The 15,221-nt window shown below is 40.9% G+C and overlaps 2 protein-coding genes across 4 annotated transcripts in view; one reads left to right on the top strand and one right to left on the bottom strand.

Annotated features, from left to right (window-relative positions):
- RGS20 (regulator of G protein signaling 20) overlaps window positions 1-936 on the top strand; it is a 76,618-nt gene extending 75,682 nt beyond the window's left edge. For all 3 annotated transcript variants that reach the window (XM_029222881.1, XM_029222879.1, XM_029222880.1), the window contains one exon: window positions 748-936. In XM_029222881.1, coding sequence (XP_029078714.1) covers window positions 748-936 — 189 coding nt within the window. The remainder of the gene's footprint in view (window positions 1-747) is intronic.
- Window positions 937-8,109: 7,173 nt separating this feature from the next.
- The window catches only part of TCEA1 (transcription elongation factor A1), a 32,180-nt gene continuing 25,068 nt past the window's right edge, over window positions 8,110-15,221 (bottom strand). The window contains exons 8-10 of the mRNA XM_029223033.1: window positions 13,906-14,052; window positions 11,351-11,422; window positions 8,110-9,664 (exon numbers count right to left, since the gene is read on the bottom strand). Coding sequence (XP_029078866.1) covers window positions 9,656-9,664; window positions 11,351-11,422; window positions 13,906-14,052 — 228 coding nt within the window. The 3' untranslated portion in view covers window positions 8,110-9,655. The remainder of the gene's footprint in view (window positions 9,665-11,350; window positions 11,423-13,905; window positions 14,053-15,221) is intronic.

Genomic DNA, 15,221 nt, shown 5'->3' with positions numbered 1-15,221 from the left:
CTCCCCATACTTTGAATTCATTCTCATTAAGCCCTGACCAGCTACCACCTTCGTCACCCCTACTTTATGGAGCAGGTTGTTTGGGGTTTTTTGCCGCACCCCGTGGCATGCGGGATCTTAGTTCCCCGACCAAGGCTCGAACCCACGCCCCCTGCGCTGGGAGCTCGGAGTCTTAACCACTGGACCGCCGGGTAGGTCCCTAGGGAGCAGTTCTTCAGGGCACAGTTCACTTTGCCTGAGGTCCCACAGCTAAACAGCGACAGAGCCGGGAGTTAAGCCCAAGCCCGTGGCACTGACCCTTCCACGGTGCTTCGGGTCACTTCTGCCTGACCCCAGCCTGGAGCTCCAGGTTTTAGCCCGAGTGTTCTTAGGCAATTCGCCAGGGGTAAGTCAATGTGTGCTACCTTTCTTCCTTGCAGCCACAGTCGCCTCATTTTAAAGAAGTAGAGCAGCGTTGTGGTTTTCTAAAGCAGTGCAATCCCCACCGGCATCACCGAGAGAACTCATGAGAAATACAAACTGTCAGCCGCCCCCAGATCCACTGGGTCAGAATCTCTGGGGGGGCTTCTGATGCCTCTGAAGTTTGGGACCACTGTTCATTGTGTTCAGTTCCTCTTTCAACAGCTTAGGTTTGGGGATGACCTTGTTGGGTCTGGGATTTTTAAAAAACCAAACAAGGTATGGGAGTTGGGGTGTATGTCCAAAGAGGCCCTTGTCTGACACAGCCCCATGTGTCCCCGCCGGCAGGTCAGCCTGGACTCCCGCGTGAGGGAGACCATCAACAGAAGCATGGCCGAGCCGTCCCCTCACATCTTCGATGACGCCCAGCTGCAGATCTACACCTTGATGCACAGGGACTCGTACCCCCGGTTCATGAACTCTGCTCTCTACAAAGACCTGCTTCGCTCCTTATCTGAGAAAGCAGTGGAAGCCTAGGATGTTCAAAATATTTATTATTAATAAAACAACTCGTGGACTCCGTGTAGGACAGGGAATTTAGAGGCAGTAGTGTCTTCTGCTGGGTCATACTCGGGTTATTTTAATAACAGACGCTTCCTTCTGCAGAAGGCTGTATATTCACCAAGTAAATTGCGGCCACCTTTTGTGATACTTTTGGGAAAAATGGGGTATGGCTGTGTAGAAAGGTAGTATATTTACACTTACAATGACAGTAGCACTTTCTCAGTGACAAAGGATACACAAGAAGACACCACACTGCCTGCAGCGTGTACATCCATGGGAACAGGACCCAAATTCCCCTTTTTTAAAGATGTGACCGCTACCTGTAAAACTGGTATTCTACTTTATCTTAGGATACATGTATGTAGATGCATATTATGTGCGTGTGTATCTTACATGGTTAATGTAAAGCCCTGGGCTCTGAAGTGGATCAGCCTCAAATGTTTGATAAGAGAAGTACTGCCTAGAAAATGCTTTTGTTGAAAAGTTACCTTTATTACCAGAATCTGCCAACCTGAAGAATGAATTTTCACGTAGGTGGTGTTCATCACAAAACGTTCAAATAAGCATATCTCCATTTTTACTACTGAAAGAAATATGGGCATTTTCACTCTAAAAAAATAAAGCACAAGAGTTTTATCTCAATCTTTTTTTCACATGTCACTATTTGGGAAATATAAGATTAAGTAAGTGGGGACACATGCAAGATTCTGTTCTAGCCCCCAGACTAAGATTTTCTTTCTCGATCCCACTATTTTTATCACAGGTGAATAGGATAACTTCATAGCTCACAGTAAAAGTACGGGTTTGTAGGCCTAAACCATCCCGAAGAAACCCATCACTAGGATGAGTGGGAAAGAAAGGCATCCAGAACCCGGAGGAGTTTGAGTAGTGGGTTGGAACGTGATTTACGCGAGGCCCTAATGGGATGGCCCTCCTCCTGGTCACCTCCCTCCCTGGCCCTTCAGCCTGATGATTCCTTCATATGCTCTTCAACCCTAAGCCCTCATCCTCTTTCTCAGCAAAACACCTCACCTCCCCCTTTCCTGTGAAAATCGTGCCGCTAACCCTGCACCTTCTCACGTGACCTATAAATCCACGTGGATCAAGGTCTATGCCCACTTTCACAGCCCAGTCCCAGAGAAGGTGCTCTTTCCTCCTTTTCAAGGCATCAACGCCTCATGTACTTCTGGTTTTTTTCTAATTTTATTGAAGTAGAGTTGATTTACAATGTTGGGTTAATCTCTGCTGTACAGCAAAGTGATTCAGTTACACGTATATAGATTCTTTTTCCTATTCTTTTCCATTACGGTTTATCCCAAGACACTGAACAGAATTCCCTGTGCCGTGCACCAAGACCCTGCTGTTTATCCATCCTCTGTATCAGAGTTTGCATCTGAATTCTGACTCCCATGTTCTAAGGCCCCATTTCTTCCTTAGACAAAGAGGAGGTCACTGGGATCAAGGCATCAATGCTGCCCTCCAGCTGCTTACATCCAAGTAAGGATGACAGACGTGTGGGACAGTGGCGACAGCAGTGGGGAGTACCGATCCAGAGAACAGCTGAGCTCTCGACGCCCTGGAGGCTACGGGAAGCTTTGGGGGCAGAGGTGACACCAGAGCTACAACCTACAGAACAAGAGTGTGTGGGGGGGGCGGAGGTGTAGGGAAGGCGTTGATACTTGGAGCAAACCCCAAATGGTCCAGTTCCGGCCTGTCAAGTAGGAGGTGAGTGGAGATGCAAAACGTGGAAGAGAAGCTGGAGCCGGGGGCCTAGGCTTTAGGCTGGAGTATTGACAGGGGTTTGTCAACACAGGGACTGGCGGGAGGGTTACAGCCTGAGCAGGGCTGAGTGCACATCCCTGCCAGGTGGACAGAGAAGCCAGCGCTCCCGAAGGACAGTTCGAGGAGCTCATCGTCCCTATACCGGCGCAGGGAGGGCCGGGGGGTGCCTCTGGGGACGCAGCAGCCCCCGGAGTGGGTGCTGCCTAGACTCAGCTCTTAGATTCCATCCCCCTTGACTTCTTTCCACACTGGAAGCTTCTTTGGACTCCACTTCAATGCAACTCCAAGGTTTAAAACAATTTTATGTAAAATCTGACAGGCTGATCTTGTTGGGATGGATGGCACTCCATTTGGAAAAAATGTATATATAAACAAATATAAATTCCAAATGGTTTAAAGGTCTAGAAGAATATTATAAGAATATTGGAAGAAAATGTAGGCAACATTTTTGTAACTTCAGATGGAAGCATCTAAGCAAAACGTAAAATCTAGAAACCATAAAAGAAACACTGAGATTGGATTATGTAAAAATTTAAATTCTGTACAACATAAAAACATAAAAGAATGCAAACACAAATATTATGCTATAAGACACACTCAAGATTACTATGCAGAATGTATTAGGAGTGTCTACAAATTAGACAACTCTATAGACAGAAAAGGAAAACCACAATATAAACCATTAATGGAAAAAATCAACTGGCCAGAAAATAAGAAAATATGAACACAACATACACAAAATGATAAATCATGTGAACTCAGAACAACGAGATGGCAGTGGTTACCGTTTCCCCCTAGGTTTGCGAAAGTCACAAGGATAGCTCACATCCAGCATTAGCAAGGTGTCAGGAAATGGGCATTCCTGTGCTGTTGGCAGGTGGATGAACTAGTCTGACTTTTTGGAAAGCAATCTGTCAATATCATTCTGCATGCACATGTCAACTAGCTGAATCCACCCGACAAAACATCACAATCTACCCACAGGGGAACAGGTTTTCAAGGGAATGGTATATACCCGCAGACTGCTTGCCCTACGGTGAAGGGGACTGGCATACACCTCCATGCACTGGCAGCAAGTGTTCTAAGCTAAAACAGCAAACTGTAGGGTATGTAAAATGTGTCCATTTATAACGTTAATAATGGCAATCCCCCAAGAGTCTTCTCACCAGTGGAACTGGATACTGTTCCAAAGTCTTATTGCTGTAAATTACCGTTTAGTCCTTACAACCCTCTACGGTAGGATGCTCATCTTTACAGATGAGCAGGGAGAGGGGTGAAGTACTTGGTCAGTCTCACAGCTGGTACATGGCAGCTGGGTTTGAACCTGAGCAGACCAGAAGCCCACGCTCTTAACCACTATGCAGGGCCCATTTCCAAGGAAAAGAGGACTAGATAGCCCGGTATGAGCATGTACACACACGCCGACGTAACAGAGAAACTACAGAGCCAGGGAGATCATTTTCTCTAGTTCACGACTTTGACATAGAAGATGAAGGTAATCCAGCCAGTCTCCCGGGCTGGTATTTGAGCAGCCGTCCAGCAGGCCTCTCTGTTTTTAGAACTCACAAAGGCCCAGGCGGCCAGTTTTTCTCATTGAACATGACAAAATAAACATCTTAAAAAAAATCATTCTTCATATATAAAGATGATACTGTCTTACACAAGTCAGTCAGGTTTTTTTTTTTGTCTGTTAGTTACCAAATTTGGAGCTAAACCATTACGCTTTCCTGACATGTGTAATCAAAAAATTTCAATTTTGAATCATCTAAAGTACAGCAGTCATCAAACAGGGTTTTTCCTGAGTAATGCCAACTTAATCTCACAGGGGATGAAATTGTGGCCTTGACATTATAATCCATCCACCTGAATTAACTGTCCCAGTGGAACATTCTGGAAAGGCGAATAATCAAAATATTAACTATAAGAAAACTAGCAGTTAAAACTTGATTAGCCTCAGAATGGGAAGTCTGAATAAAAAAATAATTATCTACTTAAAAAACACAAAAAGTTTTTAAAATTAAAAGTATGGTGACTATAGATAACATACTGTATCGCTTTGTTGTGCAACAGAAACTAACACAGTATTGTGAAGCAACTGTACTCCAATAGAGATCTATTTTAAAAAATACTGTACTGTGTATTTGAAAGCTGCTAAGGGAGCAGATCTTAAAAGTTCTCATCACAAGAAAAAAAACTGTAAACTAGACTTCGCTGGTGGCGCAGTGGTTAGGACTCCACGCTCCCCATGCAGGGGCCCCGGATTCCATCCCTGCTCAGGGAACTAGATCCCACACGCATGCCGCAACTAAGGAGCCTGCCTGCTGCAACTGACCCAGCACAACCAAATTAAGTTAATTAATTAAAAAATCGTAAACTAGATGTGGTGATGGATATATTGTGACAATCACCTTGCAGTATACACATAGGTCAAATCATTATGTTGTACACCTAAAACTAATAGTGTTATATGTCAATTACATGGGGGGTTAGGGGAGCCAACCCTCCACCAGGTTAAAAAGTTGGCCCTCATATCCTAGGTGCTGCATCTGTGGATTTAACCAACCGTGGGTCCTATGGCACCACAGTACGTATCAAAAAATCCACAAATAAGTGGACCCAGGCAGTTGAAACCCGTGTTGTTCAAGGGTCAACTGTGTACTTCAATTTTTAAAGTTTTTAATGGGGAGAGGATTAATGAGCATTTGATCTTATGGATATGTTTTTAAATATGAATTTAAAAAGAGGGGGCTTCCCTGGTGGCGCAGTGGTTGAGAGTCCACCTGCCGATGCAGGGGATGCAGGTTCATGCCCCAGTCTGGGAAGATCCCACATGCCGCGGAGCGGCTGGGTCCGTGAGCCATGGCCGCTGAGCCTGCGCGTCCGGAGCCTGTGCTCCGCAACGGGAGAGGCCACAACAGTGAGAGGCCCGCGTACCGCAAAAAAAAAAAGGATGAAGGCTGCAATTATTAAGGGGGCAGGGATGGACCTATCAGTGAAACAATCCCGAGATAAATCAGCCTGATACTGACCTGTGACTTTAATGCTCCTTGGGGATCAAAAATGCTTCTGCAGTTAACTGGAAATCTTAGTAGTGTTCCCATAGGTTTTGATGTTCTGCTATCAGTACTTTCATTTAGAATCATACATTTACTTAAATATTCATCCAAAACAATTTAGGATGAAACCATCTTTCTTCCGTTGCTTGTTATAGAAATCTAAATCTAATTTAAATACAAAGGAAACTGACTGGCTTTCATTAGCAAGAAGTCCAGGGTAGTTCCAACACCCACGTGGCTGGACCCAGACCTTCTCCCCATTTCAGCCTCCCCCAGGCTCATCACACACACAGGGTCTCTGCACACTGTTGGTAAAATGGTACAGGGAGCCCCAGGGGCAGCTCCTGCTGGCTTAGCTCGTCCAGGAGAAACACTGCTTCTCCCATCTTTCATAAAGTAACTCCAGGGAAGGAGCATGGGGTGGGGTGGGACACTGAATGACAGACCCACCAGGGTCACATGGAGGCAAGGTGTCCCCTAAATGAATCAGAAAAGATGTTTGGGAGCTAGTGCCAAAAAATCGAAAGATACAGTTATGCCCCTCCCTTGCCAGTATTCTCACAATTTTGCCTTTTTATTATCAGCTATACTTTCCAATGGCATTATTACAAAAATAACTTGGATACACACTGTAAACTACATATAAGAGTGAAAAAGCCTTTTTATGTCAAAGCAGCTCAGCCTTCCAATTATGAAAACACTTGGGCTAATTTAACCGGACTGTAGGGCACATCACACATGAAATGTTGTTCCTCTCTGCAGTCAGGGCCATTAAAGAAAAAATAATCATAATTAGCTGTCTTTTTACAGCACTGGGGAGAGGAAGCAGAACAAGTCATTGGAAGCAGTCACCTGTGCTTTCATTTTCCATCCCCCACCTGGATGAACAAGTACCAGAGTACACAGGTCCGATCCGAACATTTTTTAATTAATAATAAAACTGTCGCATCACTTTGCAGAACTTCAGTACCAAAAGAAACCTCCCGAGACTCGAGCTTGTTACTTTTTCCTCTGGAGCTGGAGTCTAAAACATCGCCAACACTATTTACCTACCCTCCTCCCGCAGGCCCTCAATCGTGGAAGTCTTCAGGTCCCAGCTCCCACACAGTCAAGAAATGTAACACAAACACAACCAAGAAAAACTACTTCACACGCACCTCCTATGTGACACCCATTCTTCTAGGGGCTAAATACAGCAGTGAACAAGTTTCCCATAAAAACGTATGGACTCCACCTTCCCTAAGTTACAGCTATTGGCCACAGCACAGCCACATGGGGAGACTTCCAAGCACACTTGTCTACTGCTCTGGACTGATTTCACTTCAGCTTCCTTCAGCCTAATTCTTCCATTACTACCTAGGAACTCATGAGGCAGTAACTCTGTCCTACTCACTGTGAGGTAACAGCACCTTCAATGCTGGTATTGACACTGCTTATTTTTGAAGCTTACAGAAATATGTGGATTTTATGTCAGTGACTATTCACATTACATTTCCCAGTGGGATATTCAATTCTCAAATGGCTAATTTGCTCCAGCTAAATGGGGTGGAGGCGGGGCCCGCCAGGGGCAGGAAAGAGGAACTGTTGATGAAAACTCCTTAAATTTCATCACTTGTTAACTCTAGTTTTTATTTTGATAATTCAACTCAAATCCCCGAATTTCACTCTGACCTGTGGACAATCATTGTCAAAGTCTAGTCTTGTTAATACTTTAAACATTCTTCCATCTGTGAGGCATACACAGATTTGACGTCTGCGTGTATGTAAGCATTTCAGAACTCCCGCCATGGCTTCTCAATGTTCATACCAACGCTCATCACCCTCAGGTGAGCAGGAAAACCAAGGTGGCCATTTTCTGCTTTCCTGGGACAGTGCTTCGCTAACTGCCACTACACCTTTCTAACTGACTTCCCGTATGTGTTCATTTAACACAGTGACTCTGTCCTGGAAATAGACACTAGCAAATATTACCCTTGAGAACATTCACTTCCAGTTACTTTATAACTGGCTGGCATTTTCCAATATAAGGTTCACTATGTGGTCTCTCATATTATGTTAAGTGCACACAAGGGATGCACTAACATGCTCTGCTCAGAACCAGCCTGCATCCCTCACCAGGGGTCCAGGAAAGAAGACAAACGTGCTCTATACTACTGCTCAATACTAGTCCCTTAATACTTACAACCAGGCAGCCATCACTTAATGAAAACTGGACTTTAAAATCACCTTAATAGTTGGGAAAGTAGAACTTTTTAAACAAAAAGTAAAGCAAGCATCAATATATAAATAAAAATAACAAAATGTGATACATGATTAATAACAAGAAACTTTATTGAATTAACAAATTTAAAAATGGATCACTTAATTTAAAAGTGGGACTATTTTAATTTTATTCTTATTAAATTCATTCTTTCAAAAATGCACGTTATTTTTCAAATGATAAAAGGTTACTCTGTGACCTGACGAAGTAGAGGTGGGATGGTACCACTGGGCCAAGTCCTCTATGTGGGGTCTGAACATGGACTTTTAGATGTTGTTTTCTCTATTACATCAAACTGACCTGCAGTAAGCAGTGGAGAAGAGGGAGCGAAGGGGAGTGCAAAGCAGGTACTCAGACCTCTCTACAGAGGTTTGAGAGCGCAGACGGAGCACAATGAAATGTGGACTTTGTAACAGTGGCCTTAAGATGTGCTAGACCAAGTGTGAAAATCATTTTTTCTTATTCCTAACAAAACAGATGGCACACACTTAACTGTAAGGTCCTTCCTGCAAATGAGCTGCGTTACAGCCCACGTATTAGTCTGTTCCACAACCTCATTCTTGTGCGACAGAAAGAGAGTCAGGACAGAAATGTGCTCCATTAGTCTCCATACGGAAAGGCCACAGCGTTAATGACTTATATAAACCTTAAAGTCCTCAGTCAGCACAGATTTCCAAATCAAAGTTAAGTCATGAACTGTTTATAAGAACAACACTATCCTAAAATGCTAATGTTTTCTTCCCAGTATGTCTTCCTACAAAACGAAAAAACGGTCAAAAGTTTTCATTCTTTGCCTGAGCTGGGATTTAGGAAAAGCCTACTAGACTACAACAATGTTCTGCAAAAGTAAAATACACTACAAAGTCAAACAGGTAAATAAACAACAAACCAAACTGATTTCAACAAAGTCAAGTCATGTTTCCAAAAGTAAAATCTATTACGAACAAGTAATAAACATGTACAAGAAATTACAAGAAATGAGGATCACAGTTAGTTACAAATGCAAAATAATAACTAATTATCCCAGACTTGTGAACATAATAATTAAAATCAATTTCATACGCTAGTTGAAATATTATGTACAATTTAGATAAGCTGGTCAAGTATTATCTGAATACACACCATGTTTGATAAACTTATAATTACATTACCTCTTCTCCTCTTTTAATATTTGCAGGTACATGCCAATATAGGAAAAAAATGTAATTTCCATTTGTGTATTAACTGAGAAGAATAACATTTTTACTGTGTATGTTTCAGATTGTAAAAAAGTTAAGGTACATTTTCCTTTAAGAAGGAAAAAAAAAAAGGTAAAAATAAACTGCCAAAAGTTTCATATCAACTTACTTATAAAAATGAAAAAAAACAGTTTTGAAACAGATACCATACAATTATCATGTGGTCTCCTTACTGCTCTGAAGCTACAGAAGGCATTTAAGGAAGGGATCCTATGTCAAAAACAGAGACTAACCCAAGGGATATATGTTACTTTAAAAATCTGATTTGCAGGAAAACTAGTTGGTTGGCCTAGTCTTAAAGCTAATTACAAAATCCATTTTCTTAATGGTCCAGGTGTTTTGCCAATTCTTCCAACTCAACAGAACTGTCAAAAAAGAAGAAATATTTTGTGAGACTTTTAAATACAGACAATGGGGTGTATCCCTTCCCACATTTAACACAGCATACACCTTAAATTGCTAAAGAAAGAGGCTAGAATCTAAAAAAGATGCTGTGTTTTCCAGACATGAATAGTCACCTATATTAAGTGTTTGGCTCTTCCAACTTAGAATTACTAGGAATACATAAATAAAGAAACAGTATAAAATATTTTCTTAAGTACCTCTCTCCTTAATTTCAGGTTAAAAAATTAATTCCAAATTTGAACTTCTAGAGTAAGCCACCGTAGGCATCAGCTTTCTACATTAAATTGACTTCTCTTAAGTCCAACAGAACTATGTCAGCACTCAAGCAGCCAATCGCCTGTATTCAATACAAACTGCAATATACCCAGTCATGATCATCATCATCATCTTTATCATCACGAGGCATCATGTAAACAAATCCAAGAGCCCTCTGGAAAAGCCAGATTCGCCCAACAGGACTGAGAAAAATGAACATCCCTCTCTCAGACCAATTAAAAAACCTGCCAACTCAGGAAGGGAGACACTGTTTCAAGCCATGAAGACACTCTCAATACCATTAATCTCCCGGCCCAGAACGAATCTTTGTAATAAAATGTGTACTGTCCTCAGGCCCAGAGAGAGTGCCGAGAGCCAAAGTCTCACACTATACTCGTGAAGGATATTCTCCCATTGTCTGCCTTTTAATTCACTTCTGATTTTCAGAAAATGCTTTAAACTATATGAATAATTCAAAATAAGCATTAGACTAAAAAGTCTAATGTAAGTATAACTTAAAAAAGAAAAGAATCTTACACAAATTTCACAAAAGCTAATAAAAACAGCCAGCATTTTTGGTGCACCAACAATGACCAGGCACTTTAAATATATTGTTTCTACCACTCACCACACCCTGTAACGTGGGTCATGAGAACATCACGGTTCGGTAACACTAAGTGGCAAAGCAGTTCAAAGCCTGTTTGGCTCCAGGGAATATCTTCCTACCGTGTGAGCCCCCCGAGTCCCACACTCCTAGTATCCCCACCTCTGTCTCAGGTATGATGTGTAATTCTTCTCTCAATTTTAAATTATATTTCTGTGGCTCACAAAAATCACTCAAGAATGAATCATTCAAATAACCTAACTTGCCTGTGCGGGGCTAATTCAAGAGAACACAGGCCGTACAAAGGAAGGCTTAGTGGAAAGCCTACGAAACCACGGTGGTGCTCATCTGGATTTCCTAAAATAAACACTAAAACCATCGGGCTGGATTTCAACAAGGCAGAGTAGTTTTTCCAGAACCAAAGTCTATAAAGACAAGCCATACACTTGTGCGGGTTTTCCGGAAGAACAAGAGTGGAAGCAGCTGACTGGATATAGTAGATACAGGACTGTGACGCTGTAATGCACAGTTAAGATTCAATCCTGTCATTTCTGCAGCAAGACGACATGAAGGTTGGCAAATTAAGTCAACCTCTTTATTTCTAGTAGGACGGCAAACAGTACGTTCCACGACAGACGCCAGCCACGGCCTTGCCCAGCACTGGGCAGCGTGAGCACGTGCACACGCCGGGGCATCCAGGCAGCCCCCGAAGCAGACCCGAAGAGACCAGCCCATGGAGAACCACCCCATGTAAACACGTGAGACGGGAACCCCAGGAGGCATGTACCTTCCACCGGTTTCCACACTCGTTGCAGACAACAAACGTTGTCATCGGTTCATCAGCACTCCGCGTTTGGACCTGCAGCAAAGTTGGGTGAAAAATACTACTTTTCACAATACTACAAAAAGTCCAACCTAATTAAGAACGGTACCACAGTAAAATGTATAAGAGCTCGAAACAAGCTCAGATAAGCGAAAAAATGTCAAACAAACACACGTTTCCAAACTTCATTTTTCTAAGTCCTTGTCTTTTCATCTTTTATCTGTTCATCTAAAGTCACACATTATACTACTGATAAATGGCTAATAAATATGAAAAGTTTTCATCATAACTAAGAAGCACAGAAATGTTAATTAAAAGACATATCAATTTTCTCTTACAAATTAGCAAGGATGTAAAAATTACAAAAATATTTCATTATGACAAATATAAACTGCCACCAACCTTTCTAAGTCAGGCAGCAACAAGAGCCTTAAATACCCATCTTCTGTGACCTAGGAACTTGATATCTGATCTATCATAAGATGGTAATTAGAAACACAAATAAAGATCTGTGTGCAGCTCAACATCACTAACCATTGGGGAAATGCAAATTAAAACCACAAGAAAATATCACCTCACACCTGTTAGAATGGCTATTATCAAAAAGAAAAGAAAAAGCAAGTTGTCAAGGGTGTGGAGAAAAGGGAACCCTTGTGCACTGCTGGTGAGAATGTAAGTTGGTGTGGCCGCTGTGGAAAATGGTGTGGAGGTTGCTCAAAAAATTAAAAACAGAGCTACCATACGATCCAGCAATTCTGCATCTTGGTACACAGCTAAAGGAAATGAAATCAGTATATCAAAGAGATTATCTACACCCATGTTCTCTGCAGAATTATTCACAATAGCCAAGACATGGAAACAACCTAAATGTCCTTCAACAGATAAACGGATAAAGAAAAAATGGCATAAATTCACGATGGAATATTATTCAGCCATAAAAAAGAAGGAATTCCTGCCATTTGAGACAACATAGATAAACCTGGAAGGCATTATGTTAAATGAAATATGCCAAACAGAGAGACAAATACTGTATGACATCACTTATATGTGGCATCTTAAAAAAAAAAAGCTGAATTCACAGAAACAGAATAGATGGGAGGACATGGGAAGATATAGATCAAAGGGTATAAACTTTCAGTTATAAGAAGAATAAGTTCTGAGGATCTAACATACAGCATGGGGACTATTTTGTTAGCGTAGATCTTAAGCATTCTCACCAAAAAAAAAAAAAAAGAAAGAAAGAAAGAAAATGTGAGGTGATGGATGTGTTAATTATCTTGATCTTGGTAAGCATTCCATGACGTATGCGTATATCAAAGCATCATATTGTACACTTTAAATAAATACAATTATATTTGTCAATTATTTTTCTATAAAGTTGGGAGGGGAGATCTGTGTACAAGGATGTTTGAAGAGTATAATTGTATAATAACACAAACACTGGAAACAACCTGAGCATCCAACAGGGAAATAATGAGATAAGTTAGAGTCTACCCATCTGATGGAATATTATACAGCTATTAAGGTGTTTATAAAGGTTTAAAAAAACAAACAAAGGAAAATGCTTACACAAAGTAAGGAAAAGTATATAAAACAGTTTACAGTATTTAGCTGCAACTAGGTTTTTAAAAAATCCACAAAATACTACAAGCACCAAAATATAGATCATTGCCCTCTCTGGACGGCAGATTAATGAGTGATTTTAAATTTCTTGTTCATACCTTTCTGTATTTTCAAAATTTTCTATAAGTAGGTATACTTACAGAATAACAAATAAACTAAACATTATTTTTATAAAGTGCTTAATTTTCTGTCAATCAAAAAATGCAATCCCCTAAGTCTCTCTAGTAACCGGAAACAATTAGTTGTTCTTTAAAGGGAAAATTTTGAATTTAGCGGATTACAGACATAGCACAGCCTATTTAGCAAATGAAATTAATGACAGTGAGAAGAAGTTTTTTCACATATGCACATACAATCAAAACAACTATAACACAGCTCTTTTCAGCGGTTCAAGAACAAAAAGGAAAGTCAGTCACATCATATATGATGTGATAAATGAAGATAAAAGCCATCAATATGTTGCAAAAAAGGAATAAATATCTGGAAACCAGTTAATTTAAAAGTACCCAGGCTCCGAGTGAGGGAGAGCAAAGAACTTTCCCTAAACTACACGATCCTGCCAAATAAAAAGAATTGTAGCCTGTTTATACACTAACCAATAATCCACTGCTTTTTAGCTCTTACAGAAAAAACATGGCCATTTTATTAAATTCTATAATATTTAATCAATTTCGGTTTGTACAGCTTTCACATAACAATTCCTATGGAAGTGTAACTATTTCAACTTATTTTCAATTAACTGGAATCTGCTAGTATTAAGAATGCACTGTTATACTTAAGAGATATCTCCTCTCAAAAAATATCAAAACACTGGTAATTATCTTTACTACTTGTTTTGAAATAGGAGTTGCAAGCATTCTTAGTATGAAAATAAGAATCTATAAACAATCACAAACCTGTGTGTAAGTGCAGTTCTTCTTCTTGCATTTGCCACATGTGAACAAGTCCGTCTGGGTCCCACCTGTCTTGGCCATCTGATGCTCTCTGATGGCTTCTTTGGTCAAGTTTTTCCGCATCTCTTTGAGCTCATCGCTGGCCATCTCCTGTTCGGAAGGTGGCAATACCACTCAGTTACAGGCATGTTCTATACATATGTGGAATGCTTTTTACACTCCCTTAGTTTAATACTAACAAGATCAAAATCAACTTTTAAAGTCTTAAAAGTGAAAAATCATTATTTTTCCTCAAAGAACTCATAAGAGTTTGCTTACTCTTAAAATTTTTTCCAATACTTATAAGTCTGCATGTGAAAACTGGATTTAATTACTGTTCAAAGGCTTATAAACAATGTAAGCCTGTAGCAATGAGCACCTCTAGTATCCAGACTATCGTCTCTACTATTGCACCCAACCACCCCCACTACCGACAAAGGAACCAGAGGACTCTGGAGGAATGTCTCGTTCCAGTTCTGAGTCAAGAAAAGCACAAGATAAGTCAGAGTCATCTTGTGCCAGAAAGCACGGAAACTACCTGACTACTTTGAGTGAATCACACGGACAGAGGAGCTACACGCAGGAGCTCCCACTGGCCAGAGAGGATGATTTCTTCAGCCAACAATATGAATTACGGAAAAGACCAATCCCCACTGGATAAATAAGAAGTCACAAGTCCGTGACGACACTTAAAAAAAGAGAGCACAAACGTTTGCAAGAATGGCAACAAAAGCCCCCACTGGCAGTTAGTAGGGCGCCAACTCCTCCTTCTGATAACTGTTAACCAAAAGGAAGGAATTACACATTCACCCTGCCTTTCCTGTTCTAACCAACAGTGTAACCAAGAGCCTTCAACTCAGGGAAAGTGCTTATCAAAGAAATCTAGCTAATAAATGTGAAAGGAATGACACAATTTTAGAAATCTCTATTTTGCAACTCCTAATGAAATCACCAATTCAGTGGATGAACACATAGATGAAAGGCTGATGGAGAACTTTACAACGGAGGGATCAGACTGTCAGTACACAAACCCCTGATCAATTTCCGCACACTAAGAGTAGAGCAACAAGACATGTGTCTCCTGATGTGATGCAATATGAAATAAGAAGGACCACTGATGAAATATTTATGCAGGAAAAGTTAAACCTGCATGTAACCAAGCCTACAGAACTAGCTTCCAGTTCATAGAAAATGAAGGGGACAGAAAAGTTAAATAACATCATGAGGAAGAAACAGGCAATTCATACTGTGAGATATACAAGAGAAAAACTGGTCTCTTC

The sequence above is a fragment of the Monodon monoceros genome, unplaced genomic scaffold, assembly GCF_005190385.1.
Source record: "Monodon monoceros isolate NGI ecotype Baffin Bay Population unplaced genomic scaffold, NGI_Narwhal_1 Super_Scaffold_14, whole genome shotgun sequence".
In the NCBI taxonomy this organism is placed as follows: Eukaryota; Metazoa; Chordata; class Mammalia; order Artiodactyla; family Monodontidae; genus Monodon; species Monodon monoceros.
The sequence above is the reverse complement of the archived record's forward strand: the minus strand, read 5'-3'. Positions and strand labels throughout refer to the sequence as shown.